Genomic DNA, 19738 nt, shown 5'->3' on the forward strand with positions numbered 1-19738 from the left:
CAGGAGGTTGTGTCCCTGCACAGTGTGATACTCTCAGTATGTAGGGACACAGCCCTGTGACAAGGGAAATCGTAACACTGTTAATGCTTGCCCAAAAAAGTAGTGTCAAAAATAGTTACAGGGCGGCAGTGAGGAAGGGGGGCCCAAGTTTGGGTAACAGCCCAGGGCCCATGGTCTACTTAATCCGCCACTGGATAGATGATAGATTAGATAGATAGATAGATAGATAGATAGATAGATAGATAGATAGATAGATAGATAGATAGATAGATAGATAGATAGATAGATAGATAGATAGATAGATAGATAGATAGATAGATAGATAGATAGATAGATAGATAGATAGATAGATAGATATGAGATAGATAGATAGATAGATAGATAGATAGATAGATAGATAGATAGATAGATAGATAGATAGATAGATAGATATGAGATAGATAGATAGATAGATAGATAGATAGATAGATAGATAGATAGATAGATAGATAGATAGATAGATAGATAGATAGATAGATAGATAGATAGATAGATAGATATGAGATAGATAGATATGAGATACATAGATATGAGATAGATATGAGATAGATAGATAGATAGATAGATAGATAGATAGATAGATAGATAGATAGATAGATAGATAGATAGATAGATAGATAGATAGATAGATATGAGATAGATAGATAGATAGATAGATAGATAGATAGATAGATAGATAGATAGATAGATAGATAGATAGATAGATAGATAGATAGATAGATTGATAGAGATAGATAGATAGATAGATAGATAGATAGATAGATAGATAGATAGATAGATAGATAGATAGATAGATAGATAGATAGATAGATAGATAGATAGATAGATAGATAGATAGACAGACAGACAGACAGACAGACAGACAGACAGACAGACAGATAGATAGATAGATAGATAGATAGATAGATAGATAGATAGATAGATAGATAGATAGATAGATAGATAGATATGAGATAGATAGATAGATAGATAGATAGATAGATAGATAGATAGATAGATAGATAGATAGATAGATAGATAGATAGATAGATAGATAGATAGATAGATAGATATGAGATAGAGAGATAGATATGAGATAGATAGATAGATAGATAGATAGATAGATAGATAGATAGATAGATAGATAGATAGATAGATAGATAGATAGATAGATAGATAGATAGATAGATAGATAGATAGATAGATAGATAGATAGATAGATAGATATGAGATAGATAGATATGAGATAGATATGAGATAGATAGATAGATAGATATGAGATAGATAGATAGATAGATAGATAGATAGATAGATAGATAGATAGATAGATAGATAGATAGATAGATAGATAGATAGATAGATAGATAGATAGATAGATAGATAGATAGATAGATAGATTATAAGTATATTCTGCAGGCTTAGACCAAGAACAGGTTCTTTGTGCAGCGTAGGGACCCACCTTATAAGTGAGGTCGCCTTGTCGTGGCAGGTGGGCTCACACAATTTGATCAAAATATGCACTAAGAACCTCACTATTGTAAGTAGATTCAGCAGCAATGTATATGTATTTAGATATAGTGTTTTAGGTGCCATTGGTGTTCGCAGTGTGCGGTCGCCATATTCTTGTGTAATGTTTTGCAGTCACAGGCGTACTTGCACCTGTATACACGTGTTTTTAATATTGCTCCATCAGCAGTGACTTGTACTTGTTATATAAAACATTTGCTGTCATTGTGTCACTACTGGCGGTCGGAACGACTACAATTTGGGCACAAAGTACCCTGCTCTGATCCCATTACACTGGATATAGGTTACGTGATGATAGAACTGATACAGCCGGGAAATAAAAGGCAGGTGATTACAGCGGTGCAGGTCCGTCGCTGCTCTTAGAAGCGTCTGTATGAGAAGGGTGATGAATGGCAGGGTGGCATATGACGCCTTCTCACCTCCCGCGTATTCTATGCTCCTCTGCTGTCATCGAAGACGTTCTCCGCTCTCACTTCCACTTACAATTAAAGACTTCAGAACTTGCTGAATCATTTCTGTAACTTGTAAAGTTTCCAATTATATCCCTTCACTTCAGACTTCAGTATTTTACTATTTATATAAAATCCTCATGAGCGTGCTGGCGCATAGCGGCAGGACGACGCTAATTTGGGGTCACACCCAATCCCACCTTAACGATACTGCACTGGGAAGATGACCATAGACAAGACTGTCCCACTGAGCCTCTTCCTCCTATGTCTTAACCTGCCTGACTCTTTGTTTCCTCTAAGATAAGCGGTGCCAGATGCATCCGACGCCGCTTATTAATTAAGATTATATTTTTTTTTAAAAAGGTATGACAAAATTATGCATAGGCACCTATGGCCTAAAAGGACTTTACAAGACCCAGTCCTGGGGACCTTTGTCTAATACCAAGCTATCTGTCTAGTTATACCATCCCTGGCGAACATGTTGACGGGACTGGCAATCACAGGTAAAAGGGGATTCCACTTGTACAGTGCTGTGATCAGATTTTATTGTCCCTCTGAATGGGTTAACTGCCGGGTGTTTTCTCCGATCCCAGCAGTTGCGGCTGTATATTGTAGTCATTTTCCCCTTCGTTAATCGCGCGGGCGCTGCCACTGAAGGTGCGTTAAGGGGTTAATTTCTGGGATTTTATATTGACAGTCTGTGATTGTGTGAGCCATACCCAAGTGAATAAAAAGAGATGAAATTGTAACGTCTGAATAAGCTCTATGGCTGGTTTCAGATCCAATGCTGCAGTATTTTAACATCCGTAACACAACCGCCAGAGCCGGACCCCCGCAGTTGTACTGAACGGAATTTAGGTTCCACGGTGACATGCTGTAAGTTCGACTCAGCTGCACTACGTGAGGTTCAGGTTTTATAGACGTTAAAATGCAGCCGTATTATGGCCCTTCGTAACCGCCCTAAGGCCCCATGCACACGACCGTAAAACCTTACGTTCCCAGTCGGTTCAACTGGTTGCGGACCCCTCTCCATAGCGCTACGGATGGGTGTCCGGGCCGTAGAACCGTGCCGGAAATTATGGAGCATGTCCTATTTTTCGTATTTTACGTGCCGTACTCCTATACTTTGCATGGTGGCACTGCTGGAAAATGCGGGCGGCCGTCAGTGCTCGCAATCGTGGGCTGTGATTACGGGCACGGTCATGTGCATGGGGTCTAAGATAATGGATTCTGTGTAGATCTATATATAGGGATGTTCACATGGCGGAAATATTGCCTCCCATTCATTTCAATGGGAGCCGGACGCTTCGGTTTCCTAGTAGCTGATTTTTTTCAGGTGGCGGGAAAAAGAAGCGTCCTGCCCGATCTCCGGGCGGATTTTGTCGGACTCTACCATTGAGGTGAATGGGAGGAGGAATCTTCCTGCCAACGGGAAGATTAATTCCACTGCGGATTTTGCGGAGGGTCCCGCCAAGCCGTGTAAACATAGAATGATGAGTAAATCATAGGAACAGATGAAGATTATTGGGAGAGGAAGAAGAACAATGAAAGTTTACACAATAGCAATCAAGATCTAGAGGATATTATTATTATTATTATTATTACTTGTATTATTATTATTTGTATTATTATTATTATTTGCAGCTTTACCTTCTTCTTGTTGGTGGGGCTCACATACAGATAGCTCAGGACAGTTTTCAGCCCCACCTTTTCATTAAACTTTTCATAGGTTGTTCCATAATCTGTTGACCTAGAAAAGACAAATCAGATTTTAGTGTAAAAAAAAACCTCCACATCTTCATGTATATACAGCAAACGTGCCGAGTATCAGAAGAGACGCGGAAAAAAGGAGAACATTTTATATCCTTGTGCCCCGCCCATTTATATAGGACACGCCCCCAACCTACTGCATTTAAATCACAAATAGTATATATGACCCCATCAGCACACCCCAAAATAAATACAGACCCCTAGTTCAGCCTCCTAAATAAACACAGACCCTAGACCTCCCTAAATACAGAGCCCAGACCCGCTAAAATAAAGACCAACCTTAGTGTCCAAGCCATTTTTTAATTTTTTTTTCATTTTCGTTTTACTCTCCCCGCCTTGCATGAGCCATAACTTTTTTATTTTTCCGTCAACCGACTGGTATGAAGGCTTTTTTTTTGCAGGAGGAGTTGTAGTTTAGGGGGAATTGCGGCCGCAAAAGCACGTTTGTGTGCATGGAGCCTAACTCCTTTTACAACAAAAAATCTATTTGTTAGAAAAAAATATGGTTTTTTTTCCATATTCTGAAAGCCATAACTTTTTATTATTTTGTGGATTGAGCGGTGAGGGCTTATTTTTTGCAGCACGAGCTGTGGTTTTTATTGGTACCATATTTTGGAATATACGACTTTTTGATCACTTTTTCTTACATTTTTTTTTCACCACTAAGATGCACCAAAAACAGTGATGTTGGCGTTTTATTTTTTTTTATTTTTACAGCGTTTACGTTGAGCATTAAATAATGGTATATTATAAGAGTTCGGACTTTTATGGACGCAGCGATACCAATTTTTTTTAACTTTTAAAATCTTTTATTATTTTCTTTCGCTACGGATGGGTGTCCGTGCCGTAGAACCGTGCCGGGAATTATGGAGCATGTCCTATTTTTCGTATTTTACGGGCCATGCCCCATACTTTGTATGTTGAAATATGGGCAGCCAACTGTGGCCAGCCATGCCCGCTATCGCTGGCTCTGATTACGGGCATGGCCGTGTGCATGTAGCCTTACGCATCAGATGCTGAGGTTGCGATTGACCGCAGCATTTGACAGGTTAAATGGCCAGGAACAACGCGATCGCTGTTCCTGGCCGTTAGTGACGGGTATCAGCTGTAATACACAGCTGACACCCGCAGGGTATGGAGCGCGCTCAGCACGTGAGCGCGCTCCATACATTAACCCCTTCACAGCTTGACATAAGTGCACGTCGTGGTGCGGGGATGAAAGTAATGCAGACCCCAGATCAGGTGTGCAGATACTCCCCCCCCACCCCCGTTCCTGCAGTCCTCTTCACGCATTAGTGCCTCTGCAGATAATATACTGATGCGAACCCGATGTCAGGCCCCACGCACACGACCGTAGTTTTTATCTGTAATTACGGATAATCTGCGGACCCTTCATTTCTATTGGAACTGGACACATTTTCCGTATATTTACAAATATGTGTCCGGGCCGTAGAAACGATCCGCAAAATATAGAACACGTCCTATTCCTTCCCATAGAAGTCTATAAGCGCATGCAAAATTGCAGGAATCTACGGATGTGCACCCTTAGCTGTCCGTAATTTTGTAAGCATTGCTACGCGACGACAGTTGATTCCCCAAGAAAATGGCGCCTGAGCGATCATTTGACCTTTTCAAGGGGTTGAAAGTACTACGGTCGTGTGTCTGAAGCCTCAGGATGTTGTCTGCAGGAGTGAAGAAGATTGCAGGATCGGGGAGAGGTGAGAATATTTTAAAGCTGATGCTGCGCCCGGGACATTTGCCTGTTCTTTCAGGAGGCCTGCTGTAAAATTTGGCAAGTATCAAATATACAGACAGACACCTATAGAAGTGACATATAGAAGTCATTACATTTTTATAGTTTGGTTTCAAATTCTCTTTAAAATAACTAGCTGGTGACAGTAATTTTACTTACTATTTGTTCTAAAGGGGTTGAAGAGGATTGGGAGAACTAGGCTGCTTTTTTACAGACACAGCGCCACACTTGTCCACAGGTTGTGTGTGGTATTGCAGCTAAGCCCCATTCACTTCAATGTAGCTTAACTGCAATACCAGACACAAATTATAGAGAGCGGTGGCGCTGTTTCTGGAAGAAAGCAGCCAAGTTTTTCTAATCCAGTACAAAACTAATGAAAATCTGAGATGATGGGAGGAGCCTAGTTAATAACTAACTGCTGGCCCTTTAAAACTTTATAGTGAACTTAGCACAGATAGCACAGATATAACATTTGGCCACTGCACGTAAAAAGAAACCCCACCAGTCCCAGACTAAAGTATTGTAGCTTGGGCCCACCAGTGGGAATGGTCCACCGTCCAGTTTTACAGAACAAGTGTATGTCCCCTTTAAATTATATTGTACACTATGCTATTATCACAGCACATAGAACTTACCAGCAAGAAGAATTCTTAAGGTATTTGCGAATCAACCCCCAAAAATTTGATAACCCCCTTCGTCTTGGCGGGACACATGACACTGATAAAGACTGAGCTCCTTTCAGAGCATCCTATGGCGGACCCTTCAGAAAAACACTGCTACAGTCCTGTGTGAGTCCAGCCTTAGTACTGTCCAACCATGATTGGATAAGGACCATTTCAAAGTAAAGTATAATTTAGAATTTTTAAAATGGACAATAATTTTACATGAATTTGAATACATACCAATATGCTGGTCCACTTCTTTATGCCAGTATATTATGCCTGTACATAGAAATATGCGCCAGCGCCCCTTAGATAATTCCACTGGTACAGTATGCCCAAACAGACTTTTACAAGAAACCTCCCTGGGGACTTTTGACTGCTCTCATGCTGTATCCATAGTGACTCCTGTCCTGGCGATCAGTGTCTTGCTATCACCTGGCATCCGGGGCATAAGCCCCAGATTTTTGGATCATTGCCCCCCGAACCCGGGGCACGTAGCACTGTCAATATCTACAGTACCTACTGATGCAGCTACAGCTAAATACTATGGTGGAGCAGGGAGCCATCAGCTCCCTGCTCCACCATTCACTCTGTCATTGGCGGCTCGTGCTCAAGCAAGTATGATGTCATGATGACATCACTTCATCGTGCTGGTCTGCACTGGGGTCCTGCTGCGGTGTCTTGTAGGTGGCAGACCTAAACTAAGGGGGGCAACATTGTCGTGTGGCCCACTTTAATGTATGAACAGGAGGCCAAAAGGCAATTAAATTACTCGGATATGTACAGGGTTTTACAACAGAATCCAGTGGGGCTATTTAGTTTACAACTAGATTTGATTCCTAAACAGGCCGTTGATAATGGAACTATCACCTGTGAGGTATATGAGGGTTTGATAGTGAAGGAACCAAGGATCCCTACATTATACTTCTGCCTAAAATTCATAAAAATGCCATTTGCCCCCCGGGTCGTCCGACAATTTCGGGGATGGGAGGGCTGTGTGAACCAATATGCCGATTTATTGACTATTACCCAAGACCTTTCGTAGAAGCCCTTCCATCTTACATTAGAGACTCGACAGATATGTTGATATCTCTAGAATGTTTGAGATTGGAGGACGACATGTATAATGTAACCAGTGATGTGGAGTCACTGTACACCTCTATCCATCACAATCATGGGCTTCAGGCACGTACATTTTATTTGCAGACAGGCAATAGATAGGGATTTGATCAGGCTGATCATGGAACTGCTCGAGTTCATTCTGTGTCATAATTTCTTTATCTTTAAAGACAAATACTGTGCCCCTTCGTAAGCGAATTTATTTATGGATTTTTGGGAGAGGAACATGGTACACAATGAACAAAATCCCTTTTGTATACTCTGTTGTATCATGGCGACGCTTCATAGACGATGTTCTATTTATTTGGCAGGGAAGTGAATACCATCGCTTTGAACATAAATAAGTACAGTAAGAGCGAAATTAAATTTTTGGATTTAAAGATTCTCGTTGAATCGGATGGCAGAATCGTCACGGACATCTTTAGGAAAGGATCCTCTGTTAATTCCTACCTTAGGGCCGACTCCTCCCATCCTAAACACATCATTAAAGCTATCCCTAGAGGACAATTCCTCCGTGCACGACGGAAATATGCTCTTCAGATGAACGCTTCGATATTCAATCTAAAGATCTAATTATGAGATTTTAAAACAGGAGGATACAATGAAGATCAGGTTATCCGTGAATTTCATTATGCCAGATTTAAGAAACAAGGGGATCTACTAGATCTGACAACAATATGGTAAGATTTATTTCTGGCTACAATAAACAATGGCACATGATGCGAGGCATACTCCAAAAACATTGGGCTATACTTAAAACTGACAAAAATCTAGTTAGAATAATTAGTCCTAGCCCGGCAATGACAACGCGCCGAAGCCCTAATTTACGTGATATGCTGGTTCGCAGTGATTATGTACCATCATCTGCGAACCAATATATCTGTGGATCAAAAGGACCAAGATGGGGTAACGTGTCTTGAGGAAAATGTGGGGCATGTCTTGTTATGGAGAAAACAGACTCCTTCTATGGTTCAGATAACTCCAGGGAATACAAGATTGTCTATCACGCCTGTTGCCCCTGTAATAAGATCCATGTTGGCGTGATCACTAGGGAGCATAAAACACGCGTTTTGGAGCACATTCGGGACATAAGACATTTTACCTAATGATTTTGTGAATGAATCTGGTGATCGGAGTAAACTTCTTGCTAGACATTTTCAAGATTATCATAAGAGCAATTGGAGGCTTCGAAAAATTAAAAGGATTGATAGAATATATGAGAGCAATAGAGGAGGAGATACTTTCAAATACCTTTTACGTAAGGAATTAAAGTAGATTGTGACACTAGATACAATGTCACCTAAAGGATTAAATGAATGTCAGAGCTTGGCATCCTTTTTATAATTATTAGGGCATGACCAGATGTGGCGTATTTCTTCCGCCACTGTCCGCATCAATGCCGCACATAATCTGCGTTGCAGATTCTGTTGCAGCTTTGCCTAAAATGTGCAGTAAATTGATGCGGACTGGCCGTTGCGTATTGAGGTGAAAGTGCTTCCCTTCTCCCTATCAGTGCAGGATAGAGAGAAGGGACAGCCCTTTTTCTAGTGAAAGTAAAATAAATTCTTACTTACCGGCCGTTGTCTTGGTGACACGTCCCTCTTTCGCCATCCAGCCCGACCTCCCTGGATGACGCGGCAGTCCATGTGACCGCTGCAGCCTGTGATTGGCCTGTGATTGGCTGCAGCCGTCACTTAGACTGAAACGTCATCCTGGGAGGCCGGCCTGGAGACAGAAGCAGGGAGTTCTCGGTAAGTAGGAACTTATATTTTTTTACAGGTTGCTGTATATTGGGATCGGTAGTCACTGTCCCGGGTGCAGAAACAGTTACTGCCGATCGCTTAACTCTTTCAGCACCCTGGACAGTGACTATTTACTGACGTCACCTAGCAACGCTCCCGTAATTATGGGTGCACACACGTAGTCACCCGTAATTACGGGAGCCCCATTGACTTCTATGGGCCTGCCCGTGCCGTAATAGCGGCCGGTGATTACGGGCGTTTTTACGTTAGTGTGCATGAGGCCTCAGTCTGGCTGTAGACCTAGAAATACATAGGTCCAGCCAGAATGAAGAAATGTCATGTTAGTAAAACCAATACGCTCCGCAGCACACATAACATCTACATAACATGTGCGGACTTCATTGCAGAATTTTGACTCTGCATTGAAGTCAATGGAGAAATTCCGCAATGAGTCCGCAACAAGTCCGCTACACGTCCGCAACAGCCAGTATATGCTGCGGACACCAAATTCCGTGTCACAGCCTATGCTCCGCAGCAGAGTTTTCCGCAACGTGCAAACGAACCCTACTAAAAAGCTGTGGAGAGCAATTCCGCCACGTCTGGCCATGCCCTTAGGGTATGATCACACGATTAGCAAAAAACATCTGAAAATACGGAGCTGTTTTCAAGGGACTCGCGTTTTTTCGCTGCGTTTTTTCCGGACGTTTTTGGAGCTGTTTTTATATTGAGTCAATGAAAAACGGCTCCAAAAACGGCTCAAGAAGTGACATGCACTTCTTTTTCGAAGGGCTTTTTTTTTTTACGCGGCCGTTTATAAAAATTACACGTAAAAAAACGCCCCGTCGGAACAGAACGCCGTTTTTCCCATTCAAATCAATGGGCAGATGTTTGGAGGCGTTCTGCTTCCGATTTTTCAGCTGTTTTTCGGACGTTTATGGCCCGAAAAACGCCCGAAAATCAGTTGTGTGAACATACCCTAATGACGTATAAATGTTTTTGATATTTATGTATCTTATATTTTGATAGTGTCCTAATTGGGAGTCTTATATGATGTACAGGAGGTGCGCTTTCCGAAATTCCATAGCGTGAAGGAAGAATACCTTATGTCTATCCGTCTCTTGAAGAAAACATGGATTGAGATTCGGGGATCCTTATTGTGTTTATGACATGTCTGTACATAGACTTCAGTGGGGGGTGGGAGGGGGATGGATGTTGTGGGGGGGGTGTTTTGATGGCGCACTTTTTGTGTTTGCATTATTTATAGCTCTGGATTGGTTTGCTATACTCAAGTCCCAATGCGACTCCAGAGCTTTTGTATACACTTTGTGTCCACAATCTGTCTTTTTGACAGATTCTTTTTTGATTTCTAAATTGGGGTAATATGGCTTATCACATAACACGACCCGCAATGATCACACATTGATGACCCCGAATAAAATCCTAGAAAACCTAAAATGACCCAAAATTGAATGTTAAATACATTTTTATTTATTTTTAATATGTGGCTTTAGTAACAGCTTATGTAAGAGGAAAGAGCCAAGACGAGGAGTAGGAAACCGCGCATCCCCCTCCCCCATCCATACTTACAAAGGAACGCTCTCTCTTTTTAAGGTTTTCTTATCTGATGGTATTGTGTTTAGAGAAATGAATCGCCTGTTAGGTCTATCACAGCCTCGGGTTCAATATGGTCCTGGGGGGGACTGACACATTAATAGGAAGACGGCGGTCTGACTTTCATGCGATAAGCGGAGAGTGAGAACCGTCCAACACTCCTCTTAGTCTTCGCTTATCTGATTTCCTCGGCTTCCGGGAAGGCATCTTGGGAATTATTAATCAAAGGCATTTGTTACACTTCTCAGAACGTTCCTTAAGATTACACAGGCTGCAAACACACCGGTAAAGCTGAGCGGTGGGGGGAGGGGCAGGCGACTCGTAAGAATGGAACTGGGGGAATATTATTTACTTTGGTTGAATTTTATAAACCGGCGAGGCTGAAGATTAAGTGAAATAGTGAAACGTACGGGATAAGTGGAAGACGCCATGAACTCTATTCACTGCCGGTTTACACGTGTAATACCCTATCCTGGTTTATTTACCACGTACGGTGCAGTAAAATAATAACTCCCATCCTGCACCTATTAGCTAAATGCATCTCATATCGGTCAGCTCTTACAACCAATGAAACAAGTTTAAGGCGAGCGTCTAAAGAAAACGTACGGCAAGAAACAAGCGAATGTATAAAATATTCATAGACTTCTAGAAATCACGTAAATATGTCACCCGTCGGCACAAAGAATAACAGAGAGAAAAAAATCAGCTGAAAGGAAGAGAAAACGGAAGAAGGATTTCATCTCCAGTGTCTCTATAAATCAGAAAGGCTTACGAAAAACAACACAAAGATTTAGGAAGGTGCAGAAATAATGTATATGGGGCTTGATGCACTCATTGGCAGGTGCGTAACAAGTAACTGCCACGATGTGCGTGTATGTGGACCCACAAGGCCGCACCACCGTAGTGGAGTAGCAGCTGGCCAAATAACAGTCTTAGTACAAGAGTGTCTGTAAGAGTCCAGACAGTAGCAGAGCAGTGGCGTAACTACCGCCGTAGCAGCTGTAGCAGCTGCTACGGGGCCCGCGGCATGAGGGTCCCGTGTCGCCCGCCGGCACGGGCCCCCACTATGGCCGGAGGCTCCGCTAGCAGCTGCTATGGCTGCTACAGCGGGACGCCACTGAACACTACGGCAGAGCGGGGAGGTATCTCCCCGCTCTGCCATTAAACAAAAGACATGTATCCCCTCTCCACAGGATCTCCACAGGACAGGGGATACATGTGTGATCGCTGGCAGCGATAGGGAGAACGGGGGACTGAAAGTCCCCTGAAGTTCTCCATCACAAACCTCGGACTTCCGGGGTCTGTGTCGGCAGCTCCGTAGAAATTAATGGAGCGCCGGTCGCGCTTGTGCGCATGCGTGACCAGCGCTCCTTTCATTTTTATTGAGCTGCCGACACAGACGCCGGAAGTCAGAGGTTAGTCATGGAAAACTTCAGGGGACTTTTAGTCCCCCGTTCTCCCTATCGCAGCCAGCGATCACACATGTATCCCCTGTCCTGTGGATATCCTGTGGATAGGGGATGCATGTTATTTGTAGGACACACTGTAGGTCGCAATTTTTGGGGGGGTTGGGGACGCTGTATGGCGTTCCCTACAGGGGGGGGCTGTATGGCGTTCCCTGCAGGGGGGGCCTGTATGGAGTTCCCTACAGGGGGGGCTGTATGGCGTTCCCTAGAGGGGGGGCTGTATGGCGTTCCCTACAGGGGGGCTGTATGGCGTTCCCTACAGGGGGGGCTGTATGGCGCTATCTACAGGGGGACTGTATGGCGTTTCCTACAGGGGTGACTGTATGGCTTTCCTTACAGGGGGGGCTGTATGGCGTTCCCTACAGGGGGGGCTGTATGGTGTTCCCTACAGAGGGGGGCTGTATGGCGTTCCCTACAGGGGGGGCTGTATGGCATTCCCTACAGGGGGGGCTGTATGGCATTCCCTACAGGGGGGGCTGTATGGCATTCCCTACAGGGGGGGCTGTATGGCGTTCTCTACAGTGGGGGCTGTATGGCGTTCTCTACAGTGGGGGCTGTATGGTGTTCTCTACAGTGGGGGCTGTAAGGCGTTAGCGCCATACAGCCCCCTCTGTAGATAACACCATACAGTCCCCCCTGTAGATAACGACATACAGTCCTCCCTGTAGATAACGCCATACAGCCCCCCTGTAGATAACGCCATACAGTCCCCCTGTAGATAACGCCATACAGTCCCCCCTGTAGATAACGCCATACAGCCCCCCCCCCTGCAGGGAACGCCATACAGCCCTCCCTGCAGGGAACGCCATACAGCCCCCTCTGTAGATAACGCCATACAGCCCCCCCTGTAGGGAACGCCATACAGCCCCCCCTGTAAGGAAAGCCATACAGTCACCCCTGTAGGGAATGCCATACAGCCCCCTCTGTAGATATCTACAAAGGGGGCTGTATGGCGTTATCTACAGGGGGCTGTATGGCGTTATCTACAGGGGGGGGCTGTAAAAAAGGCACTATCTACAAGGGGGGTGTTGTGTGACACCCAGGGGAGGGGGGGCCCCAGTCAAAAGTTTGCTATGGGGCCCAGTCTTTCCTAGTTACGCCCCTGTAGCAGAGGCTTTGGCACGGATGGAACTTGATATGGCAGATGACGCCAGACGTAGCAGATGGTACTAAACGTGGTATACACAGCAGGCATAGCGGATGATACTAGACGTAGTACATATAGGAGGCGTAGCAGATGATACTAGACGTGGTATATACAGAAGGCGTGACAGATGATACTAGACGTGGTACATACAACAGGCATAGTGGATGATACTAGACGTGGTATATACAGAAGGCGTGGCAGATGACACAACAGGACTTCAACATTGGATAAGACACAAGAACAAACACAGCACGGCATACAGGGTACTGGAAGGATACGGGAACACTGGGATCAGGATACGACTAAGGGACCATTTGTTAAGACTAACATGGGAATACACAACAACGCTCAGACAAGGAGTGAAAGGGCAGAGCCCTTTTTATAGTCCAGGGTGATCTGGGGATAATTAGTCATTATCTGCATGTGCACAAGCTGGCCCTTTAAGGTCGGGAACGAGAGGACACTTCAGAGCAGAGTGGCCGCAAGTGCTGGTGTCTCCAAGGAGGAAGACATTGGAATGAAGAGAGGAGTCTGCGGTAGAGGCAAGGAGGTAAGGAGGGGCGACGGTCCGCGACCGCGGACATTACAGTACCCCCCTTACGCCCCCTTTTCTTGGATCCAGAGCGTTAGGAATTTTTTAACGAGGGTAGGGGCATTAAGGTTCTCTTCTGGCTCCCAGGACCTCTCCTCAGGACCAAACCCTCTCTAATCCACCAAAAACAAAGTCCTTCCTCCTACTTTTTTGTAGTCCAGGATCTTCTTCACCTCGAACACATCAGAAGAACAACTGCGAACAACCGCCAGTTCAATCGGATAGTCGTAAGACCGGTATGGGGGGAAAGCATCTCAGCCTCCTTCTTGCTGAAGACGTCCGTAAACTGAGCAAAATGAGTGGGTGATCACGCTAATGACTGAGACAGAGGAGGCTGCGTTGGAGACATTCGGAGCCCCATTCGAGAACTTCTCCGGAATTCCAGTCCAATACTGGGGCATGTAGCCAGAGCCAAGGCAAACCCAGCAAAACAGGATTGACGGCTTTAGGCAAGACAAGAAATGCAATCTGTTCAGCGTGAAGGGCTCCAACTTGGAGCTTCAGTGGCTTGGCCTCAGATACGATAGGATTGGGCAGAGGAAGTCCATTCACCGGGGCAACAGCCAGAGGCATTTCCAGAGGGACTGTGGGCAACTGGAGATGATCCACTAGGTCCTGCTGGATAAAGTTTGCCGCAGACCTGGAGTCCAGGTAGGCAGAGACCCGGTGCGTCTTCTCTCCGGACGCTATGGTGACGGGAATGGACAGTTTGGGAGAGAATTTTTTATTTAGCATTGTTCCACCTAGGGTTGTCTCTCCAACCAATCCTAGGTGCTGGAGCTTTTTGGCTTCTGGGGACACAAAAGCACAAAATGGCCTCCGAAGCAACAATACAGTCAGAGTCCCGAAGTGTGTCTGCGTTGTTTCTCCTGGACTGACAATTTGAGGCAGTCTACTTGCATAGGTTCCTCTGGTGGAACAACTGATGAGGGCAGCAGGGGTCGCTGGAAAGTAGGAGCCAGCCTGGGGAATCTTCTGTCCCGGCGAACCTCATGGGACCGTTCCTGGATCCTCATGTTAATCCGGGTGGACAGAAAAATTAGACCATCCAGGGTAGGTGGCAGATCTCGAGCGGCGAGCTCGTCTTTAATATCAGAAGACAGTCCATGCCAGAATGTAGCCACCAAGACCTCGTTGTTCCAGGCCAGATTTGCAGCCAGGGTACGGAAGAGAATTGTGTAGTCGCCCACGGAGGTGTCTCCTTGGCGAAGGGTCAGCAGAGATGCAGCTGCAGAAGAGACTCGTCCAGGTTCTTCAAATACTGTATGGAAAGTATGCAAGAATCACTGTAAGGCCTGATTTACACGAGTGTGTGCGTTTTGCGCACGCAAAAAACGCGGCGTTTTGCGTGCGCAAAAGGCACTTAACAGCTGCGTGTGTCATCATTATGACACTCCGTTTGGATGTTTGTAAACAGAAAAGCACATGGTGCTTTTCTGTTTACATTCAGAGTTTGACAGCTGTTGCGCGAATCACGCAGTTCGCACGGAAGTGCTTCCGTGCGACCTGCGTGGTTTTCACGCACCCATTGACTTCAATGGGTGCGTGATGCGCGAAAAACGGCGAAATATAGAACATGTCGTGAGTTTTACGCAGCGGACTCGCGCAGTGCAAAACTCACGGACTGTCTGCACTGCCCCATAGACTAATATAGGTGCGTACAACACGCGTGAAATGCACGCACGTCGCACGCGCGTATATTACGCTCGTCTAAATGATGCCTAAGTCACGGGTCTCTGGTCCCTGACGTTCCCAAATGTGATTCGCCCATGCAAGGGCCTTGCCAGTAAGGAGAGAGATTATTAAGGCGATACTTGCGTCATCAGAAGGAAATTCCCCTGCATGCAGCTTGATTTGGATCTGGCATTGGGTTAGAAATCCCCTGCAGGTCCTCGCGTCCCCGTCGTAGTGAGGAGGTAGTAGCAGAGAGAATCGGGGATTGGTACAGACAGGTGGTTTAGCAGGAGGAACAGCAGGAGCAGGTACCGTTAAGACTGCAGCTCGAGCATCCAGACGATGTGCATTGGCGTTCACCGGATGGAGAAGTTGGTCGTGTCGTGACCGGAGGTCTCACATGTCTGCCTGCATGATTTGTGAAGTCGTCATGGTCTTGGATTGACCAGCGGGGTCCATGGCCTGAGCGTACTGTCACGATCTGTGGGTACGTGGACCCACAAGGCCGCACCGCCGTAGTGGAGTAGCAGCTGACCAAACAACAGTCTATAAAGTCTATGCAAAGTCCTTATTATAAGAGTGACACACACACACACATATATATATATATATATATATATATATATATATATATGATAAAATCCGGTCTAACGCCTGTCACATGACAGATAACGGCAGAACCAGACAGACCCCATTGACCTATTTGACGCAAAATGCAAAAGAGGCTCCAACGCAGATGTGAACATGTGATGCTCCCAAGAATTCGACCAGCATCCCTCACTGCCTTCATTTTACATCAGATAGATATATGTTATTAGATAATTAAATTACTCAACAAACGTCTCTGATTCCTCCATACTCCATTTTCACAGAACACGCTACATGTTTGCCGTCTTTTTTATTTCTTAAATTCAATGCTGGACAACAAGGACTATATTTCCCAGATTTCTGGAATGTTTTACATCTTTGGTATAGGAGTAAATTTGAGCAGTACAAGGTCTAGATAACTCCACTACAAATACTTCTTGAGGCCTCATGCATATGGCCGTATTGTTTTTTACTGTGCGCAAATACGAATCCGTAGTCATCCGGATATCTGGGATGCTGTCTGCAAAACATATCCCAATCCCTTGAAAAGGTCAAATGCTCGCTCAGGCGCAATTTTCTTGGGGAATCCCCTGCCATCGCATGGAAACGCTTCTGCAATTACGGACGGCAATCGCAGTTGCGGTCAAGAATATGTTGCGCTCTATATTTTGCGGATCATTTCTACAGCCGGATACACATCCGTAAATACACGTAAAGGTGTCTGTGGTCAATAGAAATGAATGGGTCCGCAATTTCATCCGAAAACCACGGTCATGTGTTTGGGGCTTCAGTATGTGTTATTCTCATTCTTCGCTTTATCTGTGGAGAGAGGGGGCACTGTGCAGGATCATAACGCCCATGGGCATGAACCCGGAGCTGGTCTTTCCCCCATTCCAAACATCCAATAGAAAATCATCGGCATATCGATGACACATTCACCCATGGCAACTACAGAATTGACTATTTTGCTTAGGTGGAAATCAAAGTGTGGCAAATCATTAGAAGAAATAAATACAATTAGAAATTCTGCTTTGTCCTTAGTAACCTCATCAAATTAACACCAAAAAACTCAAAAGTAAAAAAGGTAGCCAATGTGGTGATTATGTGGCCAGTGGAGATAGGGGGCCACAAAGAAGTCAAGTTGACCTCATCTTCTTCTCTTCTGCGTGGAGAGAATCTGGAGAATATGACTTAAGCTCTCAAAGAAGTGAGGGATTGGCTCAAGGAGTTGGAGAGGCAAGATGCCCACCTGTCCCTGGTGGGAAGGGGTGTAGTGGATGAGCCAGCACCAGATTGTGGGCTCCATTGTGATCACTGCTATGTGCCCACTAATTATAATGTCCGTGGCTGCGGGCTGTCAGCTCCAACCTCCCCCTGACAGCCGCAGCCACGAGTCAGCAAGCGCTGGCCCCAGCCTCCTCCTCAGGAGACACCAGCGCTCGCGTCCACTCACCTCTGCCGGATCCCGTAGGGTGCACGCGCACGCTCGTGCCCGCTCTTAAAGGTGCAGCGCGCGCACAGGACCTCATGGACGAACTTTGACCCATGAGTACCCTGGACTATAAGAGGGGTCCAGCCCCCTAGTTCTATGCCTGAGCGTTGTTATGTTCCCTATAGTTTGTCTATGTGATGGCCTCCTAGTGTGTTCCCTGTTCCAGTCCCTGTTCCAGTCCCTGTACCTATACGTGTTTTCAGTTCCGGTTCCTAGAAATCCATACCTTCCTGGTCTAGCACTGTGCTGTGCCAAAGTCGTGCCGTGCTGCATCCACGTCTGACCTGCTTCACCTCGCCTGACGTCTACCTGCTGCCTAAGTCCCAGCCGAGCCTGCCCTGCTGCTGTCTGAGCTGCCACAGGTACCTATAGAACTATAGACAGTCACCTGCTCCCTATTGGCCACCTGCCTTACCGCCAAGGCGGTACGGCCCAGTAGGTCCCCAGACCCTTCGTGACACCAATCCTGTATGCCCCATGCAGCTTGCTCTGTTCTACCACAAAGCAGCTCCAAATATCCATCAGAGCCAACGTCAATCACATAATTATTGTCGATCTTCAACCAATTAATTAATTTTACGTAAAAATAAATAATTATTCATTCAATTAATTGCAAAGTTGTTGTTTTTTTCACCTTCATAAGGTAAATGGATTTGCAGACGGTTTTCTTCACGTTAGTCACAAGTTGCATCAGGGGGTTTATAAAGAACTCCGCTGTCTGTCTTATTGCTTTCGCTGAAGGTTAAATTGCAGACAATCAGGAGCTGTTTGTAGTCACTCGGTACATAATAAACATTGTTTAGATTTGTTCTTTTTGCAATCACTTAGTGGAGTAAACTTGTTCCAGCAAAACAAACAGACACCTTCAAATTAAAAATATAAACAACAGATCAGTTGCAATTGCAGCCGAAATAATGTAGAAAGTAAACCAGAGGATCTTCCTGCATTTAAGGAACACTCCAAAATAACAACTACACTGAGCTATGACTATTGAAGGATCTTAGGGAGTGGAGAATGACACAGGGATTTAACAAAAAATAAGTTATGCACCCCTCCTACCCTGCACTAGTAAACAATATTTCAGTTAGTATATAAGGATATTATGTACATGCACATCCAAATATTTCAGATTCAGATTTTTGGTTGTACAAGTAGCCATACTCCCAGGTTAACACCTGGTATCTATCACAACTTCAATTCTATTTGTTTAATCCAACAGAAGTCTCAGAATGTAATACTGCTCCCTATATACAAGAATATAACTACTATAATACTGCCCCCTATATACAAGAATATAACTACTATAATACTGCCCCCTATATACAAGAATATAACTACTATAATACTACCCCTATATACAAGACTATAACTACTATAATACTGCTCCTATATACAAGAATATAACTACTATAATACTGCCCCTACATACAAGAATATAACTACTATAATACTGCCCCTATATACAAGAATATAACTACTATAATACTGCCCCCATATACAAGTATATAACTACTATACTACTGCCCCCTATATACAAGAATATAACTACTATAATACTGCCCCTATATACAAGAATATAACTACTATAATACTGCCCCTACATACAAGAATATAACTACTATAATACTGCCCCCATATACAAGTATATAACTACTATACTACTGCCCCCTATATACAAGAATATAACTTCTATAATACTGCCCCTATATACAAGAATATAACTACTATAATACTGCCCCTACATACAAGAATATAACTACTATAATACTGCCCCTATATACAAGAATATAACTACTATAATACTGCTCCTATATACAAGAATATAACTACTATAATACTACCTCCTATATACAAGAATATAACTACTATAATACTGCTCCCTATATACAAGAATATAACTACTATAATACTGCCCCTATATACAAGAATATAACTACTATAATACTGCTCCTATATACAAGAATATAACTACTGTAATACTGCTCCTATATACAAGAATACAACTACTATAATACTGCTCCTATATACAAGAATATAACTACTATAATACTGCCCCTATATACAAGAATATAACTACTATAATACTGCCCCTATATACAAGAATATAACTACTATAATACTGCCCCTA

The 19738-nt window shown here is 44.3% G+C and overlaps 1 protein-coding gene across 1 annotated transcript in view; it reads right to left on the reverse strand.

Annotated features, from left to right (window-relative positions):
- Nucleotides 1-19738, reverse strand: part of SORCS3 (sortilin related VPS10 domain containing receptor 3) — a 550689-nt gene that overhangs the window by 320327 nt on the left and 210624 nt on the right. The window contains exon 3 of the mRNA XM_075842847.1: nt 3645-3744. Within this exon, the coding sequence (XP_075698962.1) occupies nt 3645-3744 (100 nt within the window). The remainder of the gene's footprint in view (nt 1-3644; nt 3745-19738) is intronic.

Source organism: Rhinoderma darwinii, chromosome 11 (genome assembly GCF_050947455.1).
Source record: "Rhinoderma darwinii isolate aRhiDar2 chromosome 11, aRhiDar2.hap1, whole genome shotgun sequence".
Classification (NCBI taxonomy): domain Eukaryota; kingdom Metazoa; phylum Chordata; class Amphibia; order Anura; family Rhinodermatidae; genus Rhinoderma; species Rhinoderma darwinii.